At 38.1% G+C, this 27,364-nt stretch overlaps 1 protein-coding gene across 2 annotated transcripts in view; it reads left to right on the top strand.

Annotated features, from left to right (window-relative positions):
- Positions 1-27,364, top strand: part of Dnah5 (dynein axonemal heavy chain 5) — a 282,354-nt gene that overhangs the window by 222,859 nt on the left and 32,131 nt on the right. For both annotated transcript variants that reach the window (XM_063257979.1, XM_063257978.1), the window contains 9 exons: positions 1,235-1,370; positions 2,115-2,431; positions 3,044-3,199; positions 6,198-6,380; positions 17,073-17,316; positions 18,308-18,422; positions 18,903-19,093; positions 22,192-22,313; positions 23,836-23,985. In XM_063257979.1, coding sequence (XP_063114049.1) covers positions 1,235-1,370; positions 2,115-2,431; positions 3,044-3,199; positions 6,198-6,380; positions 17,073-17,316; positions 18,308-18,422; positions 18,903-19,093; positions 22,192-22,313; positions 23,836-23,985 — 1,614 coding nt within the window. The remainder of the gene's footprint in view (positions 1-1,234; positions 1,371-2,114; positions 2,432-3,043; positions 3,200-6,197; positions 6,381-17,072; positions 17,317-18,307; positions 18,423-18,902; positions 19,094-22,191; positions 22,314-23,835; positions 23,986-27,364) is intronic.

Raw genomic sequence — 27,364 nt, 5'->3', positions numbered from 1 at the left:
TAAAAAGAAAAAATAAAATTTCAAAACAATAATTAGGAGTAACAATGGCATATACGTTGTGTATTATACGTGTACATATACATATATTGTTGTTTCTTTCAGCCTCTCACACTAGTGAGATAATATGATGCTACACATGCATGTCTGATTTATTTCACTTATGAGTATGGTCTCAAGTTGCATTCATTTACCTATAAAAGTATCCTTCCTTATAGCTGAATAGTAATCAATTAAATAGAATTTTTCAAATTTTATTAAATATTGTGATATCTTGGTCATAAAACATTTATAAGATAATTCTAGAGACTTCAGAATATTCTTGAGTGCTATAATAAATAATCCTTCATTGTTAGATGTTACATATATATCAAATACATTATTAAAATATTTTATAAAATGGATCTATTTTTACATTATAAATGAATCTCTTAACTGATCATATAGCTAAATCTTTGTCTGCATTCACCTTATTTTATTAGTGTTAAAAGTAGAATTAGCAGTCGTCTCTTAAACACAGAGGAAGAGAAAATTTGTTTTTAAGAACAAAGCTCTTGGGTTGAGGGTGTAGCTCAGTGGTAGAGCACATACTCAGCTTGTGTGAGGTTTTGGGCTTTTTGCCTTTCACAAAACAAACATAAACAAACATACAAAACAGGAAAGCAGCCTGAATGGCAGCGGTATGTGGAGATCTGGATTAGAGGACTTTTATTCTCTGGAGGAGTAGCAGGAAAAGATCTGTAAGTCAAGCTTAGCTGGAGCTTCAGGATACCAGAATCTGATATTAGGATCTAAATTCTCTCTAAACTAAAGGTAGATATAGAGTTAGATAAAACAATAATGATTCTGGAACTTTAATGTGAATGATACTCCTGACTTTTGATTGAGACTATGCATTTCTTTACATTTTTGTGTCTTGCAATACTAACCTTGTTGGTTCCATTTTTCTTTAGAGGCAAATCATGGTTGATGCAAATTTCCATCATTTTTCAGTCAGTAACATCTGGTGGGATCCAACCAACTTGGCACTACGTGGAAGGGTCTCTCATGTTCCTCGGACAGGGTATAACAGACAGGAGACACAGAAATGGGATCTTAGCATTTCTATTATTATTATTTGCAATAAAAGGCTTACACGTCCCAGAAAACATATACTACATATTTTAGCGTTACATATTTAAGCCTGAGGCTATACTTACCTCAACGAAGGTTTTCTTCTGGTTATGACCTTTCTAAGGCTTTGCTTGAAGATGCAGAGCGGTGCAGACATAAGATGCAGACAGCCTCGACGCTCATCAGTGGCCTGGCAGGGGAGAAAGAAAGATGGACGGAACAAAGCAAAGAGTTTGCTGCACAAACTAAAAGGCTTGTAGGTCTGTAAATTAATTTTTTCTCATTTTTTAAAGCTTAGTGATTATTGGTTACTAAGAAAAATGGTTTTTAGTTTGTCAGATTCATAAGTGAACATAACGTACTTTGATCATTTTCATCCCCCATCACCTGCCTTGTCCCACTTGCCTACAGTTCTACATGTTTTTTGGGGGGATGTAAACAATGTATTTTGATCATATCCACCCCCTTATGAAACTGTATTGATTATGATAGGGAGCAAGCAATCTGAGCTTTAATCAAACAGCATTTGATTATTTCTGTGTTTTCTTTGACCTTGTCTCTCTCTTTCTCTCTCTGTCTCTTTTCTATGGTCTGGCATATTTGCTGTCTTAATTGGATGGATTAATGACCTTTACACATATCACTGTCAGATCACTTTCCAGTACTCCCATGAATCCATGGGAATATTAATCAAGGGTGCTTTGCATAATGGCTCTGTCTTCTGAGGTGTGAAGCTCATGAACTCAGAGATTGTCTACTTCCTCGCAAGAAAAGTCGAAATAGTCCAGTGCTTTCTTCCAGTACTTATTACTTCCAGCTGTTTGACTCTGTTTACCAATAAACCAAACTTCTGTTATTCACCAAAAGATGGGAACTTGTGGCTACAGTGTGACTTGTTAAGTTTGGCTTTTAAAAGAATTAAAAAAAAATTTTAAATGTTTGATGTGCTGTACAATTACAAAGATGGTTATGAATACTTTAGTGGTATTTGTTTTCTATTTTAGGGGATGTATTGTTGGCTACAGCCTTTCTGTCTTATTCTGGTCCATTTAACCAAGAGTTTCGAGATCTGTTGTTAAATGATTGGAAGAAGGAAATGAAAGCTCGGAAAATTCCATTTGAAAACAACTTAAATCTCAGTGAGATGCTAATTGATGCTCCTACTATTAGTGAGTGGAACCTTCAAGGTCTACCAAATGATGACCTGTCTATTCAGAATGGAATTATTGTCACAAAGGCATCTCGCTACCCTTTGTTAATTGATCCACAGACTCAAGGCAAGAGCTGGATTAAAAATAAAGAAAGCCAAAATGAACTCCAGGTAATTTATGTTTGAGTATATTTTCATTATTGCTCAAATTTTATTGCCTCAGACTGTTAACAGTCCAAGAATGAAGAAACATTTGAAAATCTTATATGATGTTGGTAATCCTAGGGAGAGGAGTAGCAGGTCTAAGCTTAAATTCAGTAACAATCTTTTTTTTTTAAAAAAAACTCACTATTCACATTTGTGTTCATGACTATTATTTGCATTTTTTTCAGTGATTTTAGACTCTATTCTATTAAGGCCAGAGGTTCTCTCTGACAAACAGAAAGACAGAGCTGTATCATAATATGCCTATAGTTCTTGTAAGAATACTTCTCAATTATTCTGTTATTATTTATTACAAAGGTGTTGGGGTGAAGAAAAAGCAGCATTACTACCCAGAGCCTTACATGCTCCCCAGGAGAAGGAAATAATAGCTTGATAAAGAAAAGAATGGATACAGTTTAAAATTTCCATACCATTTTACCAAGTATGGCTTCTAAAGCCAAGGATTTCTAAACATCTGTTTGTCTGCCGAGCTAGACTATTTAAGTATAGCATGATACTGCTTGTCTCTGCGTTAAATCAAGAGACTGTGTCAAGCGTAACCTTTTTAACCTGGTATAGATCACATCTCTGAATCACAAGTACTTCAGAAATCACCTGGAGGACGGCCTTTCTCTTGGAAGACCCTTGCTTATTGAAGACATTGGGGAGGAACTAGATCCAGCTCTGGATAATGTTTTGGAAAGAAACTTCATTAAAACTGGATCTACCTTTAAGGTAGGTTAAATCTGTCAACAACATATTGCAGAACAATTGTGTAAGGTCAGATAAATGTGACATGGATAGAATTCTTTCATTGGGAAGCAACTGAAATTAGAGTCACTGGTGAGAGATATTTTTCTGTACTTCTCGAATTGGGATTAAACTATTCAAGAGCAATCCTCTTAGGCACATATACTTTAGAGTAGACCCTTGAATTATGACTGGCCTCATGTATGAATAATTTGGGTTACAAGCAGAATTTTAGGTTTAGCTTATGATCAAAGTCTTGAATGATGACCCGAATGCCTGCTGCTCATGTGTTTGTAAACAAAGACTTTCCATGCCAGAAAAGCATATGTAAGTATGTAAGTGTATGTCCACATCAGTCTGAGCCCAGATGTGTGTGTTCGTGGATGTGATTTTAGTCAGTGCTTTATATAATGCTATGATTATTGCTATCAAAATGGCCCCAAAAAGCTAGAGAAGAAGCAAAGAAGAAAGAGAAGATAAAGCAATCACAATCAAAAAGGAAATTCTGTGACTGACGGTGTTTGTGATCTTGCTAATGTGTACAGCATGACGAAATCCCCCATCTTGACAATCTTACAGAGCAGAGAAGAGAGCATAAGAAGCTAGTGTTGCTAAAGGTGTTACTAAGATTAGTGAGTCATGATCAACAGTGTTAAGTGAGGTGGAAATTAGTGTGGAGAAATGAAAGGCAGGTGGCACATGATGGCTTATCTGAGTCTATAATTTGTGAAAAACTTGTAGAGAATAATCCATTAATAAATGATAATGGTGAGACATTTTAGGGGTGGTTTCAAGGTTTTAAAGTGAGAACGAGGCATAGTGAAGCAATCAGTGCTGGTAAAAGGGGTGCTGAAAAATACACCCAACCCTCCGAAGCAGTGACACAGAGAAATGGCTTTTGCTCCCATCAAGTTTTCAAACATGATGAAACTGGCCTTTTCTGGGAGAAAATTCCAGGAGAACATACATTATTCAGGAAGGAAAGAAAATGCCAGGTCATAAGCCAATGAAAGACCGAGTAACATTATTGCTCTGGAGATCTAATGCAAAAGCCTGGGAAACAAGAATACCTTTTCTTGAGTGGATCTAGGAGGCCTTCTGTCCTATTATTAAGAAATATCTGGAGGATAAAAGTGTACAACCCAGGCTCTCCTCATCACTAGTCTGTTATCCTGCTTGCCCACAACTTTTGGAAGAAGAATTGGCTGAAAAAGTCCCATGGTTCTCAGTCGAGTACCTCCCACCTAATACGGCTCCTTTACTGTAACCCACGAATGAGCAGGTTAGCTAAGTTTATGAAGCTATACACCAAGGAACTGTGCTTCCAGATGGTCTCAGATACAGGTTTAACCCTTAAAGAGTTCTGGAAGGAACATTATAACATCCTTTCGTGTATGAGGTAAACTGAGAAATCTTGGACCAATTTCTTCCTAAGGACACTGAGATATGCCTGGAAGACAATGTGGCCTAAAATTGTACAGGAGAGAGAGAGCCTTTAAGTTGTATAGAGGAGCCTGAGTCTTCATGAGCCGTGAGTCTTCAGTTGATCCTGTGGTTGATGGCACTGTCACTATAGCAGAGTTCATAGGCTCACAGGTGGACAGTGGTGATGCTGAGGAGGAACTGTTTGCAGAGGAACTTCAGCACCTTCTGGCTGAGCAACAGAGAATGGCAGCTGAGGAGCTTTCTGAAGAGTAGGAGATATCAAGTCAGTGCAGTAAAGCTCTTCTAAAATAATGAACAGAGCTACTAATATTTGTAGAGAAGCTTCACTTAGAGCAAAAATATTAACTTGCTTGATGACAATGCCGTGTCACACTAAAATTATGAGTAGTGTTAAAGAAATACAGATATAGGCAACCTTCGATAAGCTTTTAGTTCTGAAAAGGTTAAGTCTTAGTGAGCTAGAAGCAGGTCTTAGTGGGCTTCAGACTTTCCTGAGGAGAGAAAGGACACCAGAGAGGCAGATTCCTGATGTTCTCATGAAAGAGGACTCTCCTTCTAAACAATACCCACCATTGATTTCATATTCTCTTCCTTCAAACCAAAGATATCAACTTGAATGGTTAGTACAGTGCCAAATTGTTTTTTCTGGTAAACCGGGCACATTTTATAATGTACACATTTTTGGTGTATAAACCAAGACAATTACTGGTGTTTCTGTTAAATTATGCATATTATACAACATTTTGCTATTATGAGATGGTTAGTTAAGGGGTGCTTTGGGAGGTTTGGAATGCATTATGGGAAAAATAGTCTTGTTTTACAACTTACTTGAGTTACAATCAGGCTTCACAAATGAATTAAGCTTGTAAGTCTTTTGTAAAGAACAGGTTGCCTCTGTTGCTATCTGATTACTGTCAGAGTGTAAGCCTTTCCGTCCATGTTACTGTCTCCTTCTGGCCTACTTTTCTCTCTTCCGTGCAAGCTTAGAAAAAGCCTGATACCCCTCAGGTCCCTTTCTGTGGCCATGGGTGCCAACTCCCATCCCAGCTCACTCTACTGACCACCATAAAGCATAAGCCAGTTGCCCTTTCCTGCTTTCTCAAGCCATTTGAAGGATTTGCCTGGGAGCCTGCTTTGTTCTTTCCTGAAAAAAATCTCATTATGTGAACAATAACTCTTTACTCCTACACGAGTCATTATCAGTCTCCGTATCTGGAACAAATTTTGGTTGAGGGTTTCATCTTTCTTCTGCGTGACAAATTCTGTATTTATTTCATGGTATATGTTGAACTTCCCCTTCCTTTCTCCCTCCTTCCCTTCCTCTTTCCATCTCTCCCTCCCTACCCCTCCTGTCTTTCCTTCCTTCCAACCTAGTAGCTTGAAGCACCGTGAATACTTAATAACTGTTTTCTTTCCGGTATGTAAATGATCTCTCATGTTTAAATTGTTTAAAGTGATACCTGATTATACAGAAGGACATGGTGAGGTGCATCTCTTTTATTATTTCTTTTTATGGAAATTTCTTTTTATGGAAAAGGTGAAAGTTGGGGACAAGGAAGTGGATGTAATGGATGGCTTCAGACTCTACCTTACTACCAAACTGCCCAATCCTGCCTACACTCCAGAAATCAGCGCTCGGACCTCCATCGTTGACTTCACTGTCACCATGAAAGGCCTGGAGGATCAGCTGCTGGGGAGAGTCATCCTCACAGAGAAGCAGGTGGGTAAGGTGTAGCCACCTCCTTTTCTGCATTGAGGGAGGCTTTTATTGATGAAAATGTGATAAAAGTTGTCATAGGGTTTCTTTCTTTAAATCTTTGTGTTTTTCGTTAATTCACAAATATCTTCTTTTTACCTAAAAGGAATTATTAATCAGTTATCTCCCCGTGTATTCTGTGTGTCTCCTGTGCACATATTGCACTGATTGCCTTTCTGTGGACTGATGATGTAACTGTGAGCACATCAGCCTCGTTTCTGCATTGTTATTTTGGTCTTTGCTTTATTTTTCTGAGAAATCTGCTCTATTGTGAATCTTAGGCTCCTGTTGACTTTACATTTCCTAACACAACACCCATCTAGGTTATTCGTACATTTGATTCCTTGCTATTCTTGTAGAATAAACTATGGAAATTTTATACACAGATAAACAACATTATGTGTTCTTAGCTGTTATCTATGGGAGCTGTGTGTGCTTGTGGTGGATCTGCCGTGAGGATTTAGAAGTTGTAACAGTAGAGTTTGATTGTGTATTTGACTTCAGGTGCCCTGGAAGCATAACTGATGTCTCTTTGCCTTACTTCAGTTTTATCTGCTAACTTAATGTTCATTGAGAAATGGCCGAGAACACAGACATTTCCTTTTTCCAAGTCAGCATTTTCTCTAGCGAATTTGTGAGGCTTAAGCAAAGAGATGCGGAGGATGTTAATGAGACAGCCAGTAAAACTGCAGGAACTGCTATTGACTTTCTCCTGGCTCAGGCAGCGGGAAGAGTTTAGTTTACTGTGCGGCTCCTTCTGTGCTGACCTGAGGATTTATTAGGTTAACGCGGTCTGCAAAATCATCCGCTCTGCACCTCCCACTCTGTTTATCTTTTCTTCCTGCTGAGGCAGGACTGCTCTTCCCAGCTCTATTTCATGCTCCCCCTTCCTCCCTCCACCCTTCTTCTTCTCTCTCTCTCTTTTATTTTGAATCTTCTATTTTTTAATTTGCAGCACACGAATTATAGAGTCATAAAGTTGCAAGTTATCTTAGAAGCTTTAATCCAGCTTCGTAAATTCACATGGTTAGCTCAACTCAGTGTGATAGAAATGGATACTGTAGTTCTTACCACAGACTAGCAGTTGAGGTAATAACAGTTCTCTCTCTCTCTCTCTCATATATATATATATAATATATAATGCTATATATATGTAATATGCATGGCTATTTGTGTATGTATGTATATATGTATGTATTTTTGTGGGGATTTTCTGGGGAATGAACCCAAGGCCTTTGTACTGAGCAACATCCTAAGTCCTTTTTTAATTTTTGTTTTGGGACAACATCTCCTTAATTCACCAAGGTGCCCAAACCGGGATCAAATTCCTGATCTTCCTGCCTCAGCCTTGTAGAGTGCTGGACTCACGGGTATTCGTGACCAGGCGGGCTGTACCTGTTTATTTTCGACTCTTTGAGTTAAGCCTCAGTTGATGTAGTCGAGGAAGTTTATCAGCGCCTCCCAGCTGCTTGAGGAAGGACTGGGGTTTTGATTGATAACATGTTGTTGAGAAAATGGGGGCGTCCCGAAGGCCTCTGGGGCAGCATCCATCATGGGTGTCCAGTGTCCTGCTATCACCCGTAGCCTTTGCTCTGGGGGAGTAAGGTCACCGGTGGTACTGGCGTGACAGCCTTGACCTTTGTTTTCCTGCTCAACCGATGTGAATCCATTTCCTGAGAAAAAGTAATTTTTCTTGGCAAATGTTGGATGGCAATAAACAAAGCAAAACCAAACACAGCACGGAGTCTTGCTTACTGCAGCAGAGGTTTACCAGGAAGCAACGAACCTTTATGCTCTTTTAAAAAAGACTGTCAACACCCTGGCAAAGCCAGTATGAACCTCCAGCCAGGTCTTTTCTTTCTCCTTGGGAAACTGAGTCTCTTGAGAAAATTACACCTGTTCTTTTGTCTCAGAATCTGTTCTTGCCTCACAACGAACAGCTCTTACAAAAAGTGCAGCCAGAGTAGCATGATCTTCTTCCTCTCAGTCCCAGAGTGGCGTCTCACCCTGAAATGCATTTTCCTATGACACCTGAGACTGATTTTTTTCCAAAGCAAAGTCTCCCGAAGCTGGAAGTGAGGTGTGGGGATTACTTTTGATGGAGTTTCAAATATTTCCTTTCCCCCAGATAGTTTTGCCTTTTTAGCATCCATCTTTTCCATCGTAGTCCTGCTCACATTGCTGAATCTTCTAGGTCTGGGTGGTGGAAAGTGGTCTGAGTATGTCTCTCCTGTTTTTGAGGTTATTTGCTCCAATCTATTAACCCACCGAAAACAGCCATGTCTGCATTCGATGGACGTGGACATAATTTTTTTTTTATGTCCAAAGTTCTCCCTTGATTTCAGTGACAGATTTTGGTTATAATCACTTCTAAGATGATTATAAATATAAAATAAAAATACAAAGTTTCCTTTAGCAAAGGTGGGCAGGGTGTGTGGGATGCTGGGAATATCCTATAAACAGGAAGTTGATGTTGGAGAACCTTAAGGCTGAAACACAAGTGACACTCTTCATCCAGAAACACTTGATCTTCCTGATCTCTTGATTTTTCTTGGGAAATGCAGTTCTGATCATGCAATTGAAAAGTGCACCTTCTTGGATTCCACCAATTTACTAAGTGCCCAGTATCATGGAAGGACAGGGGAGTAAGGGGCCTCACCACCACCATGCTGTGGTCTCCACTATGCACCTGCCTGAAACTAAAGTTTACTTGTTTCAAGAATAAATGGAAATCTGAGAGCATATGAGTGCGAGAAAACTTGACTTTAAGACTGATTTCATACTTTCTGCATGCATTAAATCAGTCTATTTACTTTTTAAATGACACATAATTATTGAACATATTTATTAGGTGCAATGTGATGCTTGCATATGTGTACACATTGAGTAAATCAAGCTAATTAGCATCTCTATATCTTTATGCATTTGTCATTTCTCTGGAGTGAGAACATTAGAGATTTTACCTTCTAGCTGTTCGGAAGTATGCATAGGCTTTACCTGTAGTCACTGCACTGTGCAGCTGAACACCAGAACTTATTCCTCTTGTCTGGTTGTATGTTTGTACTTGTTGAATGATCTCTTCCTGTTTTCCTTTCCTCATTCTCTGGTAACCACTGTTTTACTCTTTACTTCTATGAGATCAACATTTTAAACTTTTGCAAGTAAGTGTGATCATTTATTTGTCTATACTTAGGTGTGTTTTGCTCAATATAATGTCCTCCAGTTCAACCAGTGTTGTCACTAATGACCAGATTTCATTTTGTTGTGTCTGAATCACAGTGTTCTGTTGTGTATATATACCATATTTTGTTCACGCTTTCATCAGTTGATGGACTCTGGATTGGTTCTAGATGGGGCATTGCAAAAAGAGCTAGGATCAGCATGAGAGGGCACCTGTCTCTTTGACTTATTGATTTCATTTCCTTTGGATACATAACTACTACTGGAATTACTAGATGATGTGACAATTATATTGCTAGTGATTTTAAGAACTTCCATACTGTTTTCCATAATGACTGCACTGTTCAAGTTCACATCAAGGTCATATTTAATTGTTGACTTGACCTATCCATGAGTAGATTTTGACAATCTTCGTTGTCACAGAAGGTGATGTATTTAGATAATTTTTGAATAGGAGAGTAGACAAGGAGACCTCCAATAACTTTCCATTGTAGAAGACCAAATTGCTTAGCTCATTCCCACCTCAATCTTAGAGAATAAGACAGAAATAAAAAGGATTTTGTTCTATTAGGAGAAAAATATCAGTTATTTATCAGTTACCTTTACTGGTTTCATGATAAAGGGCTTTGGAGATCCTCATTGTTCACAATTCTGGGTGAGCAAACAGTTAAGTAATTTCCTTTTGAGGTGGAAGGACCTGAACTTAGTGAAACCTACTGGGAGTGGGAAGTAATTTAATAAATATGCTAATTTTTAAAGTTTGATTTTCTTCTTTGGTAAGTCACTTAATTTTCGAGCACTTAATTAAATACATGTCTGTGAAGTGTTACTGAACCAATCCTATACTTTTGTTACTCATTTTGAAATATTCCTATTCCCCCAATTTAGCATTATTACAATTTGTACAAAATTTTTACTTATAGCATTAGTATGCAAAATACTTAGCACAAGTGAATACATCTATCTATCTATCTATGATCTATCTATCTTATCCATCCATCCAACTACCCATCCATCCATCACTATCTATGTAATCTGTCTGGAGTAGGAGACAATATTGTTGATGAATAAAAGTTTTGTAGATAAAATTACTGTGATTCATCTTGCATATTGTGTTTATTTATAAACATGCTGTCTTTTTATATAGTGGTATAACTAAAGTAATAGCTGAACAGAAAAATGTATAAATTAGCAATATAAATCAGACTATGTATAAAACTATATTCCAAGTAACAATTTCAGTCTTTCAATCTTGAATAAAAGGCAAAAGGCAATGGTTCTATTTTCTTTCTCAGATAATTTTTCTTTTGTCATAATTATAGTTCCATCCTAGTAATTGGTCACTTCTACTTAGCACACAGATTGTGTTTATAATTTCATGTAGGAATTTAAGTTATACTCTTTATTTTATTTTCATCAGTTCCAAACTTTGAGAAGTGCATTTCTCAAATGTGTTTGTAGTTATGTAGATACGTAATAAGTCAATTAAATTGACAGCTTTGTTTAATTTATATTGTTGACAATGATATTAAGTTGACTACAACAATCTTCGTCTTTTTCTTTACTATCTTTAAATCAGGAATTTAATACTTTTGTTCTTACTGTGTTTATTTTATCAGTAATGGTTTTTGTCGGAGATGTGGGGCATGATGTAGCTCATCAGTCTTATTACTCTGATGTAACATGAGGTTTAAAATGTGGGTTACAATAGATTTGTAAATTGAGAATTTTGAACCTTTCAAAACAACTACGATTCCCCAAGATTACTATGAGCAGAGAAGGAGGTAGTGACAGAGGAAAGGGCCAGCAGGAAGCTGGCTATGATTAATATATAGGTGGAGAATTAAAGCCTAAATTGGGGCAGTGGTATATAATTGGAATTTCGGGCAGAAGAAAAAGGTTACTGTGCAGGCAGAATGGTAACACTTGATTCTATTTTTGAATCTGACCACCCGTGCTCTCCTTGCCTATTGACAAGGGTGTGCAGCCTTAGCATTCTAAGCTCAAAACTGGGTTTCCATAATGAGCTATTCTTTTTTTTAGCTACCTTATTATATATTTTTATAGTATGTGACATTCTAAAGTATTTCTTTTGTCTCAACTTAAAAATAGTTACTTAAATTAGACACATATAATTGTACATATTTATAAGGTTCTAGTATGATCTGTCCATATTTCTCTTAAGGTTTGGATCTAAAATTTCTCCTTCAAAGTTGCATGTGTTCAGAGGTGGGGCTTTCAGGATGTGAGTAGATCACGGGAGATTATGGTTATCAGTAGATTCAGCCATAATTTGACGACATTATGGAAATGGAAACTCAGGAGGTGGGGCCTAGCTAGGACATTTTTGCCTCCCCACAGGCTGACATGGATGGAGACAGTTGGCCATGGATTAAAACCTCTGAAACCATAAGGCAACACAAACCTTTCCTCTTTTAAATTTTTTATTAAATTGTCTATTAAATTGTTTCACCATGACTAATACATATATGATGTAGTGATAAGATCAGGTGAACTGCTATATCCATTAACTCAAGCGTTTATCCTTTTTTGTGTTAGAAATACTCAAAATTCTATTTACTATTTTGAAATATGCAATCAGTTCTTGTGAACCATAGTTTGCCCTATATGCTGGGAACATTCTAATTAATTCCTCCTATGCAATTGTCTTTCTGTGCACACTAATCATCTTTACTATCTCCTCCTTCCTCTTTTATTTCTGCCTCAGTAACTACATACTCCTCTCTTTTTCCTGAGATGACTTTTTTTAGCTTCCACTTATTAAGTGTGAATATATCTTTTGGTGCCTGATTTATTTAACAAACTAATTATCAGACTTCTCCAAGTTGCTGAAAATGACAGGCCTTCATGCTTTTCACAGCTGGGTAACGTCTCATATGTACATGTACATAATTATCAATTCACCTACTGACGGGCACCTAGGATGAATCTATGTCTTGGCTGTTCCCAGGAGGACTTCAGCAAAGACAGGGCTACAGGTATCTCTTCAGCATACCAGTCCATTTCCTTTGCATATATATCTAGCAGTAGAATTTATTTTGTGCCAGCTTATAACTTCATTTCTTAAACAATTAAGTTTCCCAATTATGCCCCTAAAAATAATGTATCAAGGGAACGAAGGAAAGCAAGAGACATGTGAGGAGTAGCTATCTCAGTCCCATCACTGTCCTGGCTGCACTTGCTGGTGATGGTCACGGTCCCTCTCTTAGCTGTCCTTATGTGACTTCTGAAGATGAAGGTCTTTAGATTAGCCAGACTCGAGAGGCTAAGAATTCAAACACACATCTTCCTAATGTCAAAGCTGTCCTTCTTCCTGTCGATGTACTTTTCTTTCCTGACCTGTCTTCAGGTGAAAATGTTTGCAGTGCTCATCTTCAAGAACTCAGAAATGACAGTGATAGTGTGTAAGTTTTACAATTTAAATTTTTATTTTCTTTACTATCATTTTCTTTCTGAGCCTAACCATAATGTGAGAGCTTTTATTATAATTGCTTATGGGAAGGAATTTTATGGTAGCACTTAAATGTCACTTGTTTGTTCTAATTTCTACATTTCCTGAAATTTGAAATTCTCATCGAGTGAATAAATGAATTAAAATAACCACAAAGGAAGCTTTGAAGTGTAGCCAGATAACAGATGGAAGCAGTGGTGATAAGAGCAGGTTTTGCTTGAGTTGCTACAGCTCAACAAATTAGGAATCAATAGAAGTTCTGAACATTTGTTTTCTTGAGGGTGAAATTCTTTTTTTCTTTTGTGGGCTGTCTCTAAACCTGAGTCACAGGGATGAGGTCATGGGTTCAGAATCTGGCAGGAACCTGCCCACCACAACTGTCCGGTCAGTGGGAGCTGACCTATTAGAATGTAATGCAGAGGTCAGGGGCCTTTTCTCTTTGCCTCAGTGTAATTTTGTTACTGCAGCCTTTATTTTTAACTTAAAGGGTTTCAGAGGCAGAGAGAACTTCTATTTTTATATTTCTGCTAGTAATACTAGATTTTCCAGTTCACTATGCATTTCAGTTTATCAGCCTCAAAACAGATACAGTATTTAATCATTCATTCCACGGTATTAATTCAGTACCTACCAGATACCAGGCATTGTTCAAGGATTTGGAGTGTTTAACAATGAACAAAGCAAAGCAGACCAAGGACCAAATGATCCCTGGAACAAAACACAAGTAAATTATGTGTTATGTTTTAACATAACACATATGAACATAACATAAAATATACATAATACAATACAAGAACACATCGTATGTTAGAAGGTGTTCAAGGCTATTAAAATTCTATAGCTTGGTAAGAGAGAGAACTAGAGCAGGCACCAATCTCAGGGTAGTCAGAGTCAGCCTCCCCAAGAAAGTAAGTTCTAAGGAAGACTTGAAGAGGGGAAGAGAATGAGTTATGTCAGTGTTATGGTTTAGATCTAAAGTTGCATCTCATGTGTTCATGGGCTGGGCTTTTGAAAGGTGATTGTGTCATGTTATACTTATCTGTGGATTAATCCATTGGATAGTTATAGCTCAATACATTAGTGAAAGATGGGGCCTGAAAGGATGCATCCTGGCCCCCTGTTTCACTTTGCTTCCTGTCTACCATGGGATGAGCAGCTCTCCTTTGCCATGACTTTTAACTGTGATGTTTGTGCTTTGGAGCCAGCTGACCATAACCTAAATCTGCTAAAATCCTGAATCAAAATAACCTTCTTCTTTAAATTTCAGGTGTCAGGTATTTTGTCCTAGCAACAAGAAAGGGACTAATACAGTGGAAGAACAACAGACTTGACAAATCAGTATCTGATGCAGAGATGCTTTTTTCGTTATTTTTCTCTCTTTGCCTGGAAAAAGCACTCAGTGCACAAAATGAAGGAAGGAAACGTTTATTCAGCTTACAGGTTTTGGAAGTTTCAGTCCATACTCAGCTGGCTCCAAGGCAGGCTGGCGTGGCTAAGGGGAAGCTGTTTATGGTGGCCACAAACTACAAGAACAAAAAGAGCAAAAGGGCAAGATGCACCTCCTTCCTTTCCTGATATTGTATGCTGGCTCCTCCCCTGGGTGGGTGCAGCACTCACACTGCCAATCCCAGTGCTAGACAATGAACCAATCACAAATGCTAGATTCAGCTGCCTCCATGAGTGCATGGGGCTTTTGGAGGATATTTAAACATAAAGCATAACAGAAGCCGAGGCAAAAAAGAACTTTTTATATTTAAGGCAGAGCATCTCACAGTGGATACCCAGAATACTAGCGTAGTCTCTGTCCAGAATTTTAAACTGGGAATGTGTTGGAAGAGCAGGTTGAAAGAGCCTACTCCTGGCCTGCTAAACAAGTTTTCCAGGTGATCCTGATGTACGGGTTGAAAACCACTGGTTTGGGCAGTGCTCATTTTGGTAGAACAAAACGCAAGAAGGGGAAAATAGCAGGAAATGAGATACTAGTATTGAGGAGACAGGGGTGAGTTGGGTAAAGCCTTTAGGTAAGTGGAAGAATCATAACTTTTTTTTGACTGCAAGAGGAGGTGTGCCTTACAGGGATCACTATGACTGCTGGATTGGGAATAGACGGTGGGGTCAGAGAGAGTGTTTAGATCCTGGAATTTGGAGGGAAGTTCATGATGATAGATTGGATTAGATTACTGTAGTGGTAGAGAAATACTAATTATGAATGCATTTTTGAAGTGGAGATGATAGGGTTCACAGATGAATTTACTATGGGATTTGAGAAAAAGAAAGTGATTAAAAGGTGTTAAGGCTTTTTCCTGGGCATCCTGGAGAATGGAATTGCCTCTGGTAGAGAGGCGGAAGCCTGGAGTTGAGGAGCATTGCAGAAAGGATGAGAAGTTCTGTTTTGCTAATGATACTAAGCAGGAGATGTCTCCTAGAAGTCCAGTAGAAGCATTGACAGATAATATGCGGGGCAGCTATGAGAAGCTGAGAAGTAAATTTGGGAGCCATCAACATATTGACAGTGCTTAAAACAATGCATAAATTGTGGAGTGCTTAAGGCAGTCAGTTTCTGACACTCACATGCTAAGCTCTAAAAATTCCTTAAGCCCTAAAGTGAAAAGACCTGCATAATGGTTAACAGCAACAATTTGGAGTAGGTCTGGCCTCTCCTTTCCCTTGATGATTGTGTCAGTACTGGGTCATAACAAAGATAAATTACATAGCTAATCTTACATGGTCAATGAGCAGTCCTGTTATGCTTTATATGATTTCATATGATTCGTCACTGCATAGATTTCTGACTCTGTCATAGGGAATAGAATCTCCAGAACCTACTGAGCCACATCCAGAGTACACAGCTGGCTAATCACCTTCCTCATGCTCTGCTAGGAATTTGATCCTGGTGCTGTATGGCCAAGTAACGACACGGGGTCCCATTCAGAATCCGGGAAATGCTTCCTTGTGATTTTGTTTTTCAAACTGCCTGCATTTAATCATTAATTTCCCTTAGGGAATTATACATAATTAATGCAATTAAATTTGGCATGTTGTCAGTGGACAAGATATTTAGAAGTGCTTCAAGTTAACACTCTAATTTCTTTCTTTCTTCTTTCTCTCTCTCTTTTCTTTCTTTTTCTTTCTTTCTTTCTTTCTTTCTTTCTTTCTTTCTTTCTTTCTTTCTTTCTTTCTAAACTTGAGTAACTGTTTATTCATTGTCCTTTCCAATTTGGATTCTTTTCTTTAGCTTCAAAGTTAGCCTCTCATTTAGTTGACATTTGTGTACAATTTGACTTGGGGCCAAAAACTTATTTTCTCTGTTGTCGCCCAGCTTCCAGATTCACACTCAAGGCCACCTACATTTCCTCCTTTCTTCCTCTCCAAGCTGCAAAGAAGGAAACAGCCAAGGAGGACAGTAGTCTTCCAAAGTTTTGCTCTAATAGGTATCTCTGAAGTTCGCTCAGAGAAGGTGCAAAACCTCACTGCTGTAGGAGAGAATGGCAGCTTTTTAGCCAAGAAGAATAGTCTAGCCTACCTACAGTAGCAGCTCAGGTTGCTTGCCTGTTTTTGGTGGGTTGCTTTTTATAGAACTGGATACTGTTTCAACCAGGAATTTTGAAACAACTGCATTCAAACAGCAGTACAAATTTTTTAAAGAGACTAAACAGAGTAAATACATTTAATCAGAGATATGTATATTTGCCATCAAATATATGAAATACAACTATAGAAGTTACTAAAATGATTTGACTGAAATGATAAAGAGATTATGGGATTACTGGAGATGTATATGTATTATACATATTAAAATATATATTGGCAAATTTTAGATCATTTTCCATGTTTTTTTTCTGCTGTTAGTTCCCTTCATTTTTAGGTGTCCATATTTTCTTGCAGCCAAGTATGTAAAATACAGCACAGCTGCTAGAAAGCAACCGTACAGGTTAATTTTTTAAACTATGGCCTCAACAATAGTTGTTAATTTAGGAAGAAAATGTATTTATGCCACTTAACAGGAATTGGAGAAAGAAAGAACTCATTTGATGGAAGATGTAACTGCAAACAAAAGGAGAATGAAGGAATTAGAAGATAATTTGCTTTACCGCTTGACAAGCACTCAGGGGTCCCTGGTGGAAGATGAGAGTCTAATTGTTGTCCTGAGTAACACCAAAAAGACAGCAGAGGAGGTGACACAGAAGCTGGAAATTTCTGTGGAGACTGAAATTCAAATTAACTCAGCCCGGGAGGAATATAGACCTGGTGAGTCTGGTAATGAAAGACAAATGTCACAGGAAAATGGAGCGAGAAAGAAACGAGAATTAGACAAAATGAACGGAGCAGGAAGTTTTACAAGTGACTGTGCCAAGTGGAGCGGCTAGTTATGTTTTGTGGCATCTTTTAGGAATGTTGCTCAATTTGAGAAGAAAAAGATTTGCATTAAGGCCTAAATTTTTAAGATTCCTGCAATTCAGGCTAGTTGGCAAGTCCTTTAATGTTCTGATGAACTTATTCTTAAGTTAGAAAGTAAAGAGGAAGAGTTTTTGTTAAATATCTGGTTACACCCCAGGAGCACCTGAGCAATCAGTGCGGTACTGGGGACTGTTCTCTAGTTGTTTAGTGTTCGGTAACCGCATATCAGTACCTTGTTTAAAGTCTTTGTATTCAGAAAATGATTCTCTGGCCTTTGTCCTCAGTCACTAAGTTACAAATAGAAGTTCGCTGATTATTCAAGGGATTTACTGTAAGTGTTTGGCTTGCCATCCTTTAGTGCTTTATCATTCTTCCCAGAAAAAGAAGGAAACAGTGTCTCCCATGGCTGGAGAGTCAGGAGCATCATCTTTGTGATAGCTTGTTTTGCAAAATCGAGGCCAGTTTTAGGCATGGGTTTCTCATGAGTTTCACAGTAGGGTCCTAAAGGGCTATTGGATGTTAAATATAAAGCATTTGAATTCTTTTGGTTGTCTTTTTACCTAAACACTATAAAATATATTTTTTAAGAGATCAAAAGTTAAAATTAGTAGAACCATTTGTTTAACAGAAATAGCAGACTACCTATACACGGCTTATGCATAAATATTAAAGACATTGAAAAAGTAGCATTGGTGTAGATGTGACTCTGAGTTGGCAGCTGCTGATAAGGCAAAAATAAAAAATAGAAGCTGTTTTCACTTAAAGTTTAGGCGGATCGTTTGGCAGGGATCATTTATTTTCCACTAGTGTTGTTCATGCAGCTTTGCTCTTTGTCTTTCAGTTGCTACTCGGGGCAGCATCCTCTACTTCCTCATCACTGAGATGCGCTTGGTTAATGAGATGTATCAGACTTCGCTCCGCCAGTTTCTGGGCTTGTTTGACCTTTCCTTAGCCAGGTACGCCTGTTCTCAGGAAGCCAAGCTGAATTCTTTATCTGTGGACTCGAATGATGACATTACATTTATTATTTCCTTCCTGGTTAGGAAGAGTCTTTTATGTTTTGTAATCTAAGATTAGTATAATTGCTAGTGTGTTCACAAATTATTCTGATTTGTCATCTTATGCTCAGAGAAAGTTGTGTCAGCTATTCATCCATGGATTTGATTTATTTGGCTTCATGTGTGACTATTAAACAAGAAAATTCTCATGACGTCGTTGTGAGTGATAACACCCTCCGGGTAAAATGGATTTAGAACACATTAAGAATTCTATGTTACTTCATGTTGAGTGAATGCTTGTAATTTTACATTTAGGAGCCTTATTCTTGATGTGTAAAATAAAAATTGGTCCTCCAATGTTAGATATTTTACATTAAAGGCAATAGGGAATGGAAAAGGGCAGTGGGGTAAGCCTGATTTAAATGTTTTCTTTTTCAGGTCTGCCAAGAGTCCAATTACAAGCAAGAGGATCACTAATATCATTGAGCACATGACTTACGAGGTTTACAAGTACGCTGCCAGGGGGCTGTATGAAGAACACAAATTCCTCTTTACCTTGTTGCTAACCCTGAAGATCGACATCCAGAGGAACCGAGTTAAGCATGAAGAGTTTCTCACTCTTATTAAAGGTCAGTGCAGAGTCTTGGACATGAGTGTCAGAATTATTGCAAGAGCCCTTTGCAGTATTCTTTTAGATTATAATGTTTTCTTTGCATTGCTTTTAAAGTATGTGAGAAGTTTTATTTGCTCATTTATGGAATGGATAAATCATGCTTGTTAAAGATCCCACTGTGTATCTGTGTATCCAGGTAAGGAATAGGCATTTGAAACATGTCAGGGAAAAAAATTCCCCTTGGAGAAAAGTAACATATGAGGACAGTGGACCAGCACTCATCCCTTGCTGAGCATGTTGTATGTTCTGGGATTTATATGAGTTCATGATCTTGCTATGCACATTTTACCAACCTTGCTTTATAAATGTGGGACTTGAAGTTTGAAGGTGAAATAGTGTGCTCAAAACTACTCATGATGAAAATGGCGAAGCCAATATTTTAAGGATTGTGTTCTAAACTCCAGACCTCCTGTCTGTTATCACCCTCCTGTTCTGTACGCTTTCCAATATGTCAGCCATACTCCGATACAGGGCTCAGTATTATTTCCATGAGGAAATGCAGGAGCAGCTCCCACAGCTGGTGGGCCAGTCAGCAGGCCAGAAATCCGTAAAGTACTCTGGGTTCATTAGAGAAGACAACTCCTCTACCTGCGTATGCAAGTAAGGTGCTGTGTCTCCATTTCCTTGTCTTCCACACACTGACTGGCAAGAATTGGAAAAAGAAGTTTAGTTGCAAATATGAGAACAAGAGTTCAAAGGTCAGAAACAAAAATGTGTGTGTGTGTGTGTGTGTGTGTGTGACAGAGAGAGAGAGAGCGAGAGCCCCGAGAGACAAATCAAACATTTCTGAGTTCAAATATAAATGAATGATGCTACTACAAGTACATTCAAATGCTACTACAAGGCAGCAAATGTATTTAGGTTAGGAAGGTTTAACTTGAGAAAATGAGACTTAATATGTTATCCTTACACTTTACTGAAGTGTAGTTTAAAGTCTTTACCTATTCAAATTTTTTTCCTCATCTTGCAAACAAGGGGGATAAAAATACCTTATGTTCAAATACATATGTATATAAAACACTTTGTATTTGTATGACTGGGGCCCTGCACTCTCTAGGTTAAATCTACAATATTACAGCTCTTAGTATTAAGAAGTGGGGCCTTTGGAGGTAGTTAAGTCATGGGTCAAAGTCCTCAACCATAAAATCAATGCTCTCATAAAGCGGTTGGAGAGAAAGCCCTCAGTCCCCCATCATGTGAGCTTTCACAGAAGATGCTATTTATGACCTGGCAGGTGGGCCCTCACCAGACACTAAATTTGCTGGAGTGTTGATCTCAGATTTTCTGTCCTCCAGAGCTGTGATAAGTGAACTTCTGCTGTTTGTCCACAGAGTATCACCCAGAACATAACACAGCAGCCAGGTGGACCAGACATGTAGGAGACACATTCTGCTACTGGTATTTCATTTGCATCTAGATGTGAAGGAACAGTTTAGTAATCTTTCTAAACTTGCTTTAGCTAAGGCACTTTATGTCACTGTGTTACAGTGTCCATACATTTTTCATTGTGAGCGTGTGTAATTTTAACAAAGTATTATGATAAAAACCCACATGTATTTCTCCCTCAAATAAGAGTTCAAGGAATGAAAGAAATAAAATAATTCTTAACTATCTCAAGAATTTATTTTGAATTATTCCTTTCTCAGTGTTTATTTATGAAATACTCTGTTAAACTGATGTCATATTATCCAGGAATAGGTCCCTTTTCCCAAGATACCATTGCTCCTTGTGCCCCATTGTACATTTTTGGAGAAGGCAAGATATTCATAACACATTTGCCTTCCAAACACTGAATAATGCTTTGGCCTGCGAGGAACGCCCTTTCTTTTAAAAGAATAGCTTTCTTCTAACTTGCTGGTGAGTGCTTTATTCCTTTCAACTTACAGAAAAATGGGCAGTTGCCATGCAAATTGATGTGGCATTTATCAAATTGCAATGCCATTATCATTAGATCTTTTTTGCTCCATGAGATTAACAATTTTTGTTTATTTTTTGAGCTAGTATTTTCATTGAAATGGCTTCAAGACCATACTTTACTGTAGTAAATATACTAAGATGGATTTGGCAAAAGATAACTAATGGTGTGGATAGTGTTTGGCTTAATAAATATCTTGAATATGATTATTGTTTGTTTATTCCATACTGTATTCAAAGAAAGATTTTAAAGGTGGCCAGATGGATTGTTAATATCCTGTGAAGAATAATGTTTTGAAAGCATATTTTCCCTGAATGACTCTAATGGATGTTATTTATTAAAAACCATATTTTATCTTAAAGAAGATTTCCTAATGCTTTCTTTTACTCAAATATGATTATTTATACACTGAGCTTTTCTGATGTGGGAACAGCAATGTATTTAATGTTCCATTTATCCAATGGTGTTATAAGAGCTGAGTTACACAAGTGTTAAGTTAGTCATTAGTGAAATAATGGAAATCATTACCAAATGGAAATTTTTGCTATGGTTAGATTAAGTGAACATAAATGATTATTAGCACAGAGGCCCTGGGATGTGTTGAAAATGAATGTAAATAATGTATCTGTTTATAGAAAAGAATGCTTCAAACATACCTAGTGCTACCGAGGTTTCTAGACAAATGCTCTATTTAAAATTACTTTGCACTAATATTGGACCACTCACACTGACAGTAACTGCCCATTAGTGACCATTTGTCATGTCCCCAACCCTGTGTGGGGGTACTTGACCCATTTACCTCATGACACTCAGGCTTCCTTAGTCCCAATTTTTCAGATTTGGAAATATAGGGTCAGGCAGATGAGACGGCGTGTTGTAGACACTAGCCAGAGAGCAAGGACAGAATCCTGCACCCGCCTGATTCCAGAGCTATCTTACTGATTATTTGTTTTTCTAAAATCACATGTTCATTTATTCCATTTTGAGGCATAATCTTCACCTGAGTTTTATTTCTGTGCTCAACACACATCAAGGTACTAACATAATTTGAATTAAATACTTTAATAAAAATTTACTACATGAATTATTTCCCAGGAAAGATAGAACAATCTGGTAACCTTTGATGTTTAATTTCAAAGGTGGTGCTTCATTGGATCTTAAAACCTGTCCTCCTAAACCGGCAAAATGGATCCTGGACATGACTTGGCTGAATTTGGTAGAACTTAACAAACTTAGGCAGTTTTCAGATGTCCTTGATCAGGTAACATGTTCTTTGAATCAATTCAAGTAAGTGTCACAGTAAGCAGCTTTCTGATTTCTCCCCAGCAATAGTCTGTGGGGAGGAGAGACATTCTCAGCCCCGTAACTCTTAGGTGGTATTAGGTGGGCTCGCCCTTCCTTAGAGCTCCTCCGCTCTCTGATGAAGCATACTATTCATTTCAGACCGTCTTTCAGGAAGAACTAGTGCTGTTTTGGACCAGAAATCTCTATCACCAATTGAAATCCCGTAATTAGGAAAACCGATAAAATCCATCTAATTAACTAATTACGTGTCTTAAAAATTTTCTAACAGTTAAATGAAAATGAATGTGAACAACTTCCCTGTTATACAGAGGCTCGTTTGTTGCTTTATTTTGTCTCCCTTCTTCCTCTCTTGCTCTTCCCATTACACTGTCTTAGTTAGTCATGCAGGGAGAGACCTCAGACAGATGCCTGACAGCTTAATCTTTAAAAGTTACTGTACTTCCAGAAACAGTCAGATCATGATGAATTGTAGACGTGTTGAAAGGTTCTTGAATATCAGATGACATGGACTTAGAGTGAAAACCATTCTTTTGGGCTAAATAACTTTGCTTTTGGAGATACCAATTTCCTGTAGTTTTTTCCCCCATGTCCTGATTCCATTGAGGTTTCCTGGAAGACAAGCTGTTATTGTTCCCTTTTGGAACCTATAATACACCTGAAAATTGTCCATATTATAGTCTTCTATGATTTAAATAGGTTGTTACCTTTATTCTAACATGATATTTTCTAAATATGAACATGAAATGATTTCTCCTTTGCTTAGACTGCAACAAATAAACTCGAAGCTTCAATCAAAAGAATACCCCAGAGAACATAAGATTATACTTATCTGTAGATGTTGTTTGTTCTGTGCTTTTGATATGCTTGCCTCTGTAAAGCTTGTATTTCTTTGATTTCTGAGCTCTGGAAGATAATGTACTACATCCTTGTATTCATTAGCAATTGCCTGCAGTTTGCAGGTGTCTGCCCATTCTTGATGATAAAGTGATATGGTATATCTCAGATTACTTTAGATGAAGGAAGTATTGACCCCAAACCTGTTTATTCGATAAAAATAAAATGTATTAAATGCCTTCTTCTGTGTCAGGAGTGTTCCGAAGAATGAAGAAACATCAGTGAATAAGGTTTGGTTCTTACTCAGGAGAGAATTTTGTGGGGCAAATCAGACTTCCTTAAAATAAGGGAAATGAGTCTTTGTTTATTTACAGATCTGTTAGCACAGAGACTTAAAGGAAGTCAAAACACTCAAGGCCTGTTCCTACATTGGAGCGGTAGGCTGGTGTTAGTGCAGACTGACTGTGGAACAAATCACGTTTGATTTTATACCATCAGACTTTTGGGCATTAGAATATCAAAAAGGAGTAAAGAGATACAGTTTGCACGTGTCTTAAACACTCAGGAGGTTTGACGAATCTGTGAACTGTTACCGAAAGATTTTTATGTGAGGTGACACATCTCTTATCCCATGCTATTCTCAGATATCCAGAAATGAGAAAATGTGGAAAATGTGGTTTGACAAAGAGAACCCTGAGGAGGAACCTCTTCCCAATGCCTATGATAAATCTCTTGACTGCTTCCGCCGTCTTCTCCTGATTAGATGCTGGTGTCCTGACAGGACCATGGCCCAGGTAAAATGTATACGTTACGTGGAAACATGGGAGACTGTTGGGAAGGCGAATTTCCCTTTAAATTTAAAGAAATACTTAAAATATCATTACCAATGAGCATTTCCCTTCAGGCCGCTATGTAATTTTCTAGCAGCACAAATGTGAAAAATGGAAAAGTAAATAACAAATAAATTAGTGAGGTGTACATTAGGCTAAGTGATTTATTAAGCTCTTTTTGGCCCAAATGGGGCAACAAAAGTAAATGAGAAAACCATGATTCTAAGCTTGGCATATGAGGTGTAACATAAAGCCAATATATTGTTCTTGTGCTCATTTTATAATAACTCAAAATGATACCACTGCTCTGTTTCATTAGTAGTAAATTAGTGCTTATTTAAGCGAGAAAAATGTAGAGTAGGAAGGAGAAAGCGATCCAGAGGGAGGCACCTCATGCCCAAGCCCAGTGTCATTTGCCCTCCCAAATGTCACAGCTCTCCACGTGGGAAAATAGGTTGTCCTGAAAATTCTTGGAGTTTACATCTGAGTCTCGACTGTAAAAGATGCTTTCCAAGAGCATCAGTCTGCCAGCTAAAATCCTGGAGGTTTATCCACTAACAAAACTTAAATCTCTCTTTCATAGTTGAAAGCTTCACTCTTAACCGTTTCTCAGGCAAAACCATGGTGTGCAATAGGCTCTGATGGAATCTGGGCAGGCTGCTTGTCCTGCTCCAGAGGGGATGGTAACTACGTGCGGAGTGATCACCGCCAAGTCCACTTGGAGTCATGAAAACAACCAGAAAGAATGATTTGTAGAGAAGAGAAAAATGAGTTTTGCTGCTTAGGACACTGAGATAACCTTTCCTTTCAGTTTTTCTTTGTTCTCCATTCCTTTTATTCTGCCCAAATGAATTGTCAAATAGTTGCCTTATTTCTTCAGGGAAATATAGAAGAGAAATCCACAGTCCCTTCCTTCCTTTCTTCCTTCCTTTCTTTCTTTCTTCCTTCCTTCCTTCCTTCCTTCCTTCCTTCCTTCCTTCCTTCCTTCCTTCCTTCCCTCCCTCCCTCCCTCCCTCCCTCCCTCCTTCCTTCCTTCCTTCCTTCCTTCCTTCCTTCCTTCCTTCCTTCCTTCCAACTTTATGAGGTTCGATGTTGAAACAGAAGTCTAAAAAGCTTCTTTGTAATGTTGCTTTCTTTATCTGAGCTCTGTAATCCCTGGGCCGGCCACAAACGTGGCGTCCTTACTGGTAACCTTTTGTTCTTTCATGTCTGCTCTACTGCGTTCTGTGTAATCTAGAAGAAATGAAAGGAACCTGTGATTTCTCGGCCTTTTTCAGTCCTCCATGGCTCCCCACGCTCCTTATAATAATACTGAAGTACAAAACAAGGCCTAGAGGCCCCTCTAGAAATACAATATTCTCTGATGTTTTTATTCTCACTTTAGAGTCCTCTTGTGAGTTCTTCTGAGACAACTTCTTGGGAAGCATACTAGAAGGTCTGCAGCTTAGATACAGTGAGTTCCTATTCTCCATGAGGCTGTGCATTACTCTTTCTGTGCATTTGTTCTGAACATGGCTGTCCACATCAGAGAGTATTCAGTGGCTTGGTTGCAAGAGTTGTGCACACTCAGAAGATGTCTTATGCTATATACACTTGTGCATCTCTAAATATTCCACGAAGGGCAGTCAGTACACATGAGAAGTCTTGTTAGTTCATCTTTTCTTTTACTTAAAGGTTGTGTCAGCTTTATTGGGACCAGATATACTGGAACAAAATGACCTTCAAATGATCTTATCACTGTGACTGTTAAGAATGGGGCACTGTGTTTCCATCGGTGTCAATGTGGTATTACCTTTATTTGATTGGCAGTTTGTGGAGAGGCCTGGTTGACCACACTTAATTAACTTTTATATGAAGTATACCACACATCCTTTCTTTCCTGGTCAGTGAGGTGCCTTTTTCTGCTCCAAAACTTCTTTGTGTGTGTATCTTCTGCAAGGAATGATCACCACTCAACCTGCCCAGCTTTCCTCTTTTCTGAGGTAAATGCCACTCAGCATCGGAGTAGCAGCTTAAGTATCAGCGTTAAGTGATCCTTTCAGGAACCAGCCTTCTCTGATACATTTCTGTAAGATTAATTGCTTCTGTACTTTCACGTCATCTTTTAGGGGGTCAGTTCTTAAAATAAGTTTATTTGCAATTGCTTGGTCAAAGTATTATTAATCCTAGCCAGGAGCAGGTTTACAAAAAGTAGATTTATTTGTTTACCATCTTGTCACAAAGACCTGTCATTCTTCCTTGGATAGAGGAAGAGAATTGTCATCAACATTTCATACCTGTTGTCTCACAGGAATTCTTGCCATGGAAAGATCCTGGAATGCAGGGAGTTATGCTCCTTTGACTCATTGAGAAAATTCAGGGTGGTGGATTAAAGTCGAAGTAAAAAAGATTAAAAAATCTACTCTTTCTGGCATGTGTATGTGTGGTTTTAGGTCTATGTTTGCTGTGTTGGAGGCTTATCAGGAATTGTGGGGTATTCTTATGCATTAGGTATTTGCATCATGGACTCATTGCAACCCTAGACTTAGAGCTAATTGGAATCTTGCTGACATGATCTGAGAATATTTGTTTAGGAATTTTATCCATAAAATTTTAGTTTTAATTTCCATTATAAGATAGCCTTCCCATCATCTATTCCCAGAGTTGTTAAGCTAGGGCTCACCAGTGTAAATGGATCCACTGCCCAACTTGTGAACTAAAAGTAATTTTCATATCTTTGTGGTGATGGAGATTGAATCCAGGGCTTTGTCCATGCAAGCAAGAGCTCTACCACTCAGCTGCATCCCCAGCCCATATTGTAAATATTTCAAAAATCATAAAGAAGAATAACATTTGTGATCTGTGAAAATTATAAAACATCTAAGTTTCAGTGCCTATAAAGTTTTTAAGGCTTTATTTTACTTCAATGGGCAAATATTCATATAGAATAAAATGTGATATTTCATTCTGCATAACATGGTGGAGAGCTTTAGATTGTGAATTTTATTGGAATGTATCCATGCCTTTTGGCTTGTGCATTGTCTCTGCTTTTGTGGTTTAATGGTAGAAATGAATTCTTGCAATAGAGATTACTTGGCCAGGACAACCTACATTCTGTGACACGTGGCCCTAGATATATTCTAGCATGTTAACTCACAGCTTGGATGGTAATATTCGTGTTGAGTCAGTGCTGATTTGTGTGGTGGTATAAAGCATTCTGGGCTCCTCACTGACCTGGAGGAGAAAGCACTTGAATCTTGAAGAGGTCTAGTATGGACGTGCTGCAAGGCCGCAACTACCTGAGGCTGAACAGCAGCCCAGCTGTGGAACGGCTGAGCGTCCAGCCTTCCCTCCATCTCTTGCC

This window comes from Cavia porcellus, unplaced genomic scaffold, assembly GCF_034190915.1.
Source record: "Cavia porcellus strain 051 isolate PalLab524CR breed Dunkin Hartley unplaced genomic scaffold, mCavPor4.1 scaffold_11, whole genome shotgun sequence".
In the NCBI taxonomy this organism is placed as follows: Eukaryota; Metazoa; Chordata; class Mammalia; order Rodentia; family Caviidae; genus Cavia; species Cavia porcellus.
Note: the sequence above shows the minus strand (reverse complement) of the source record. Positions and strands in the feature narration are given on the sequence as shown.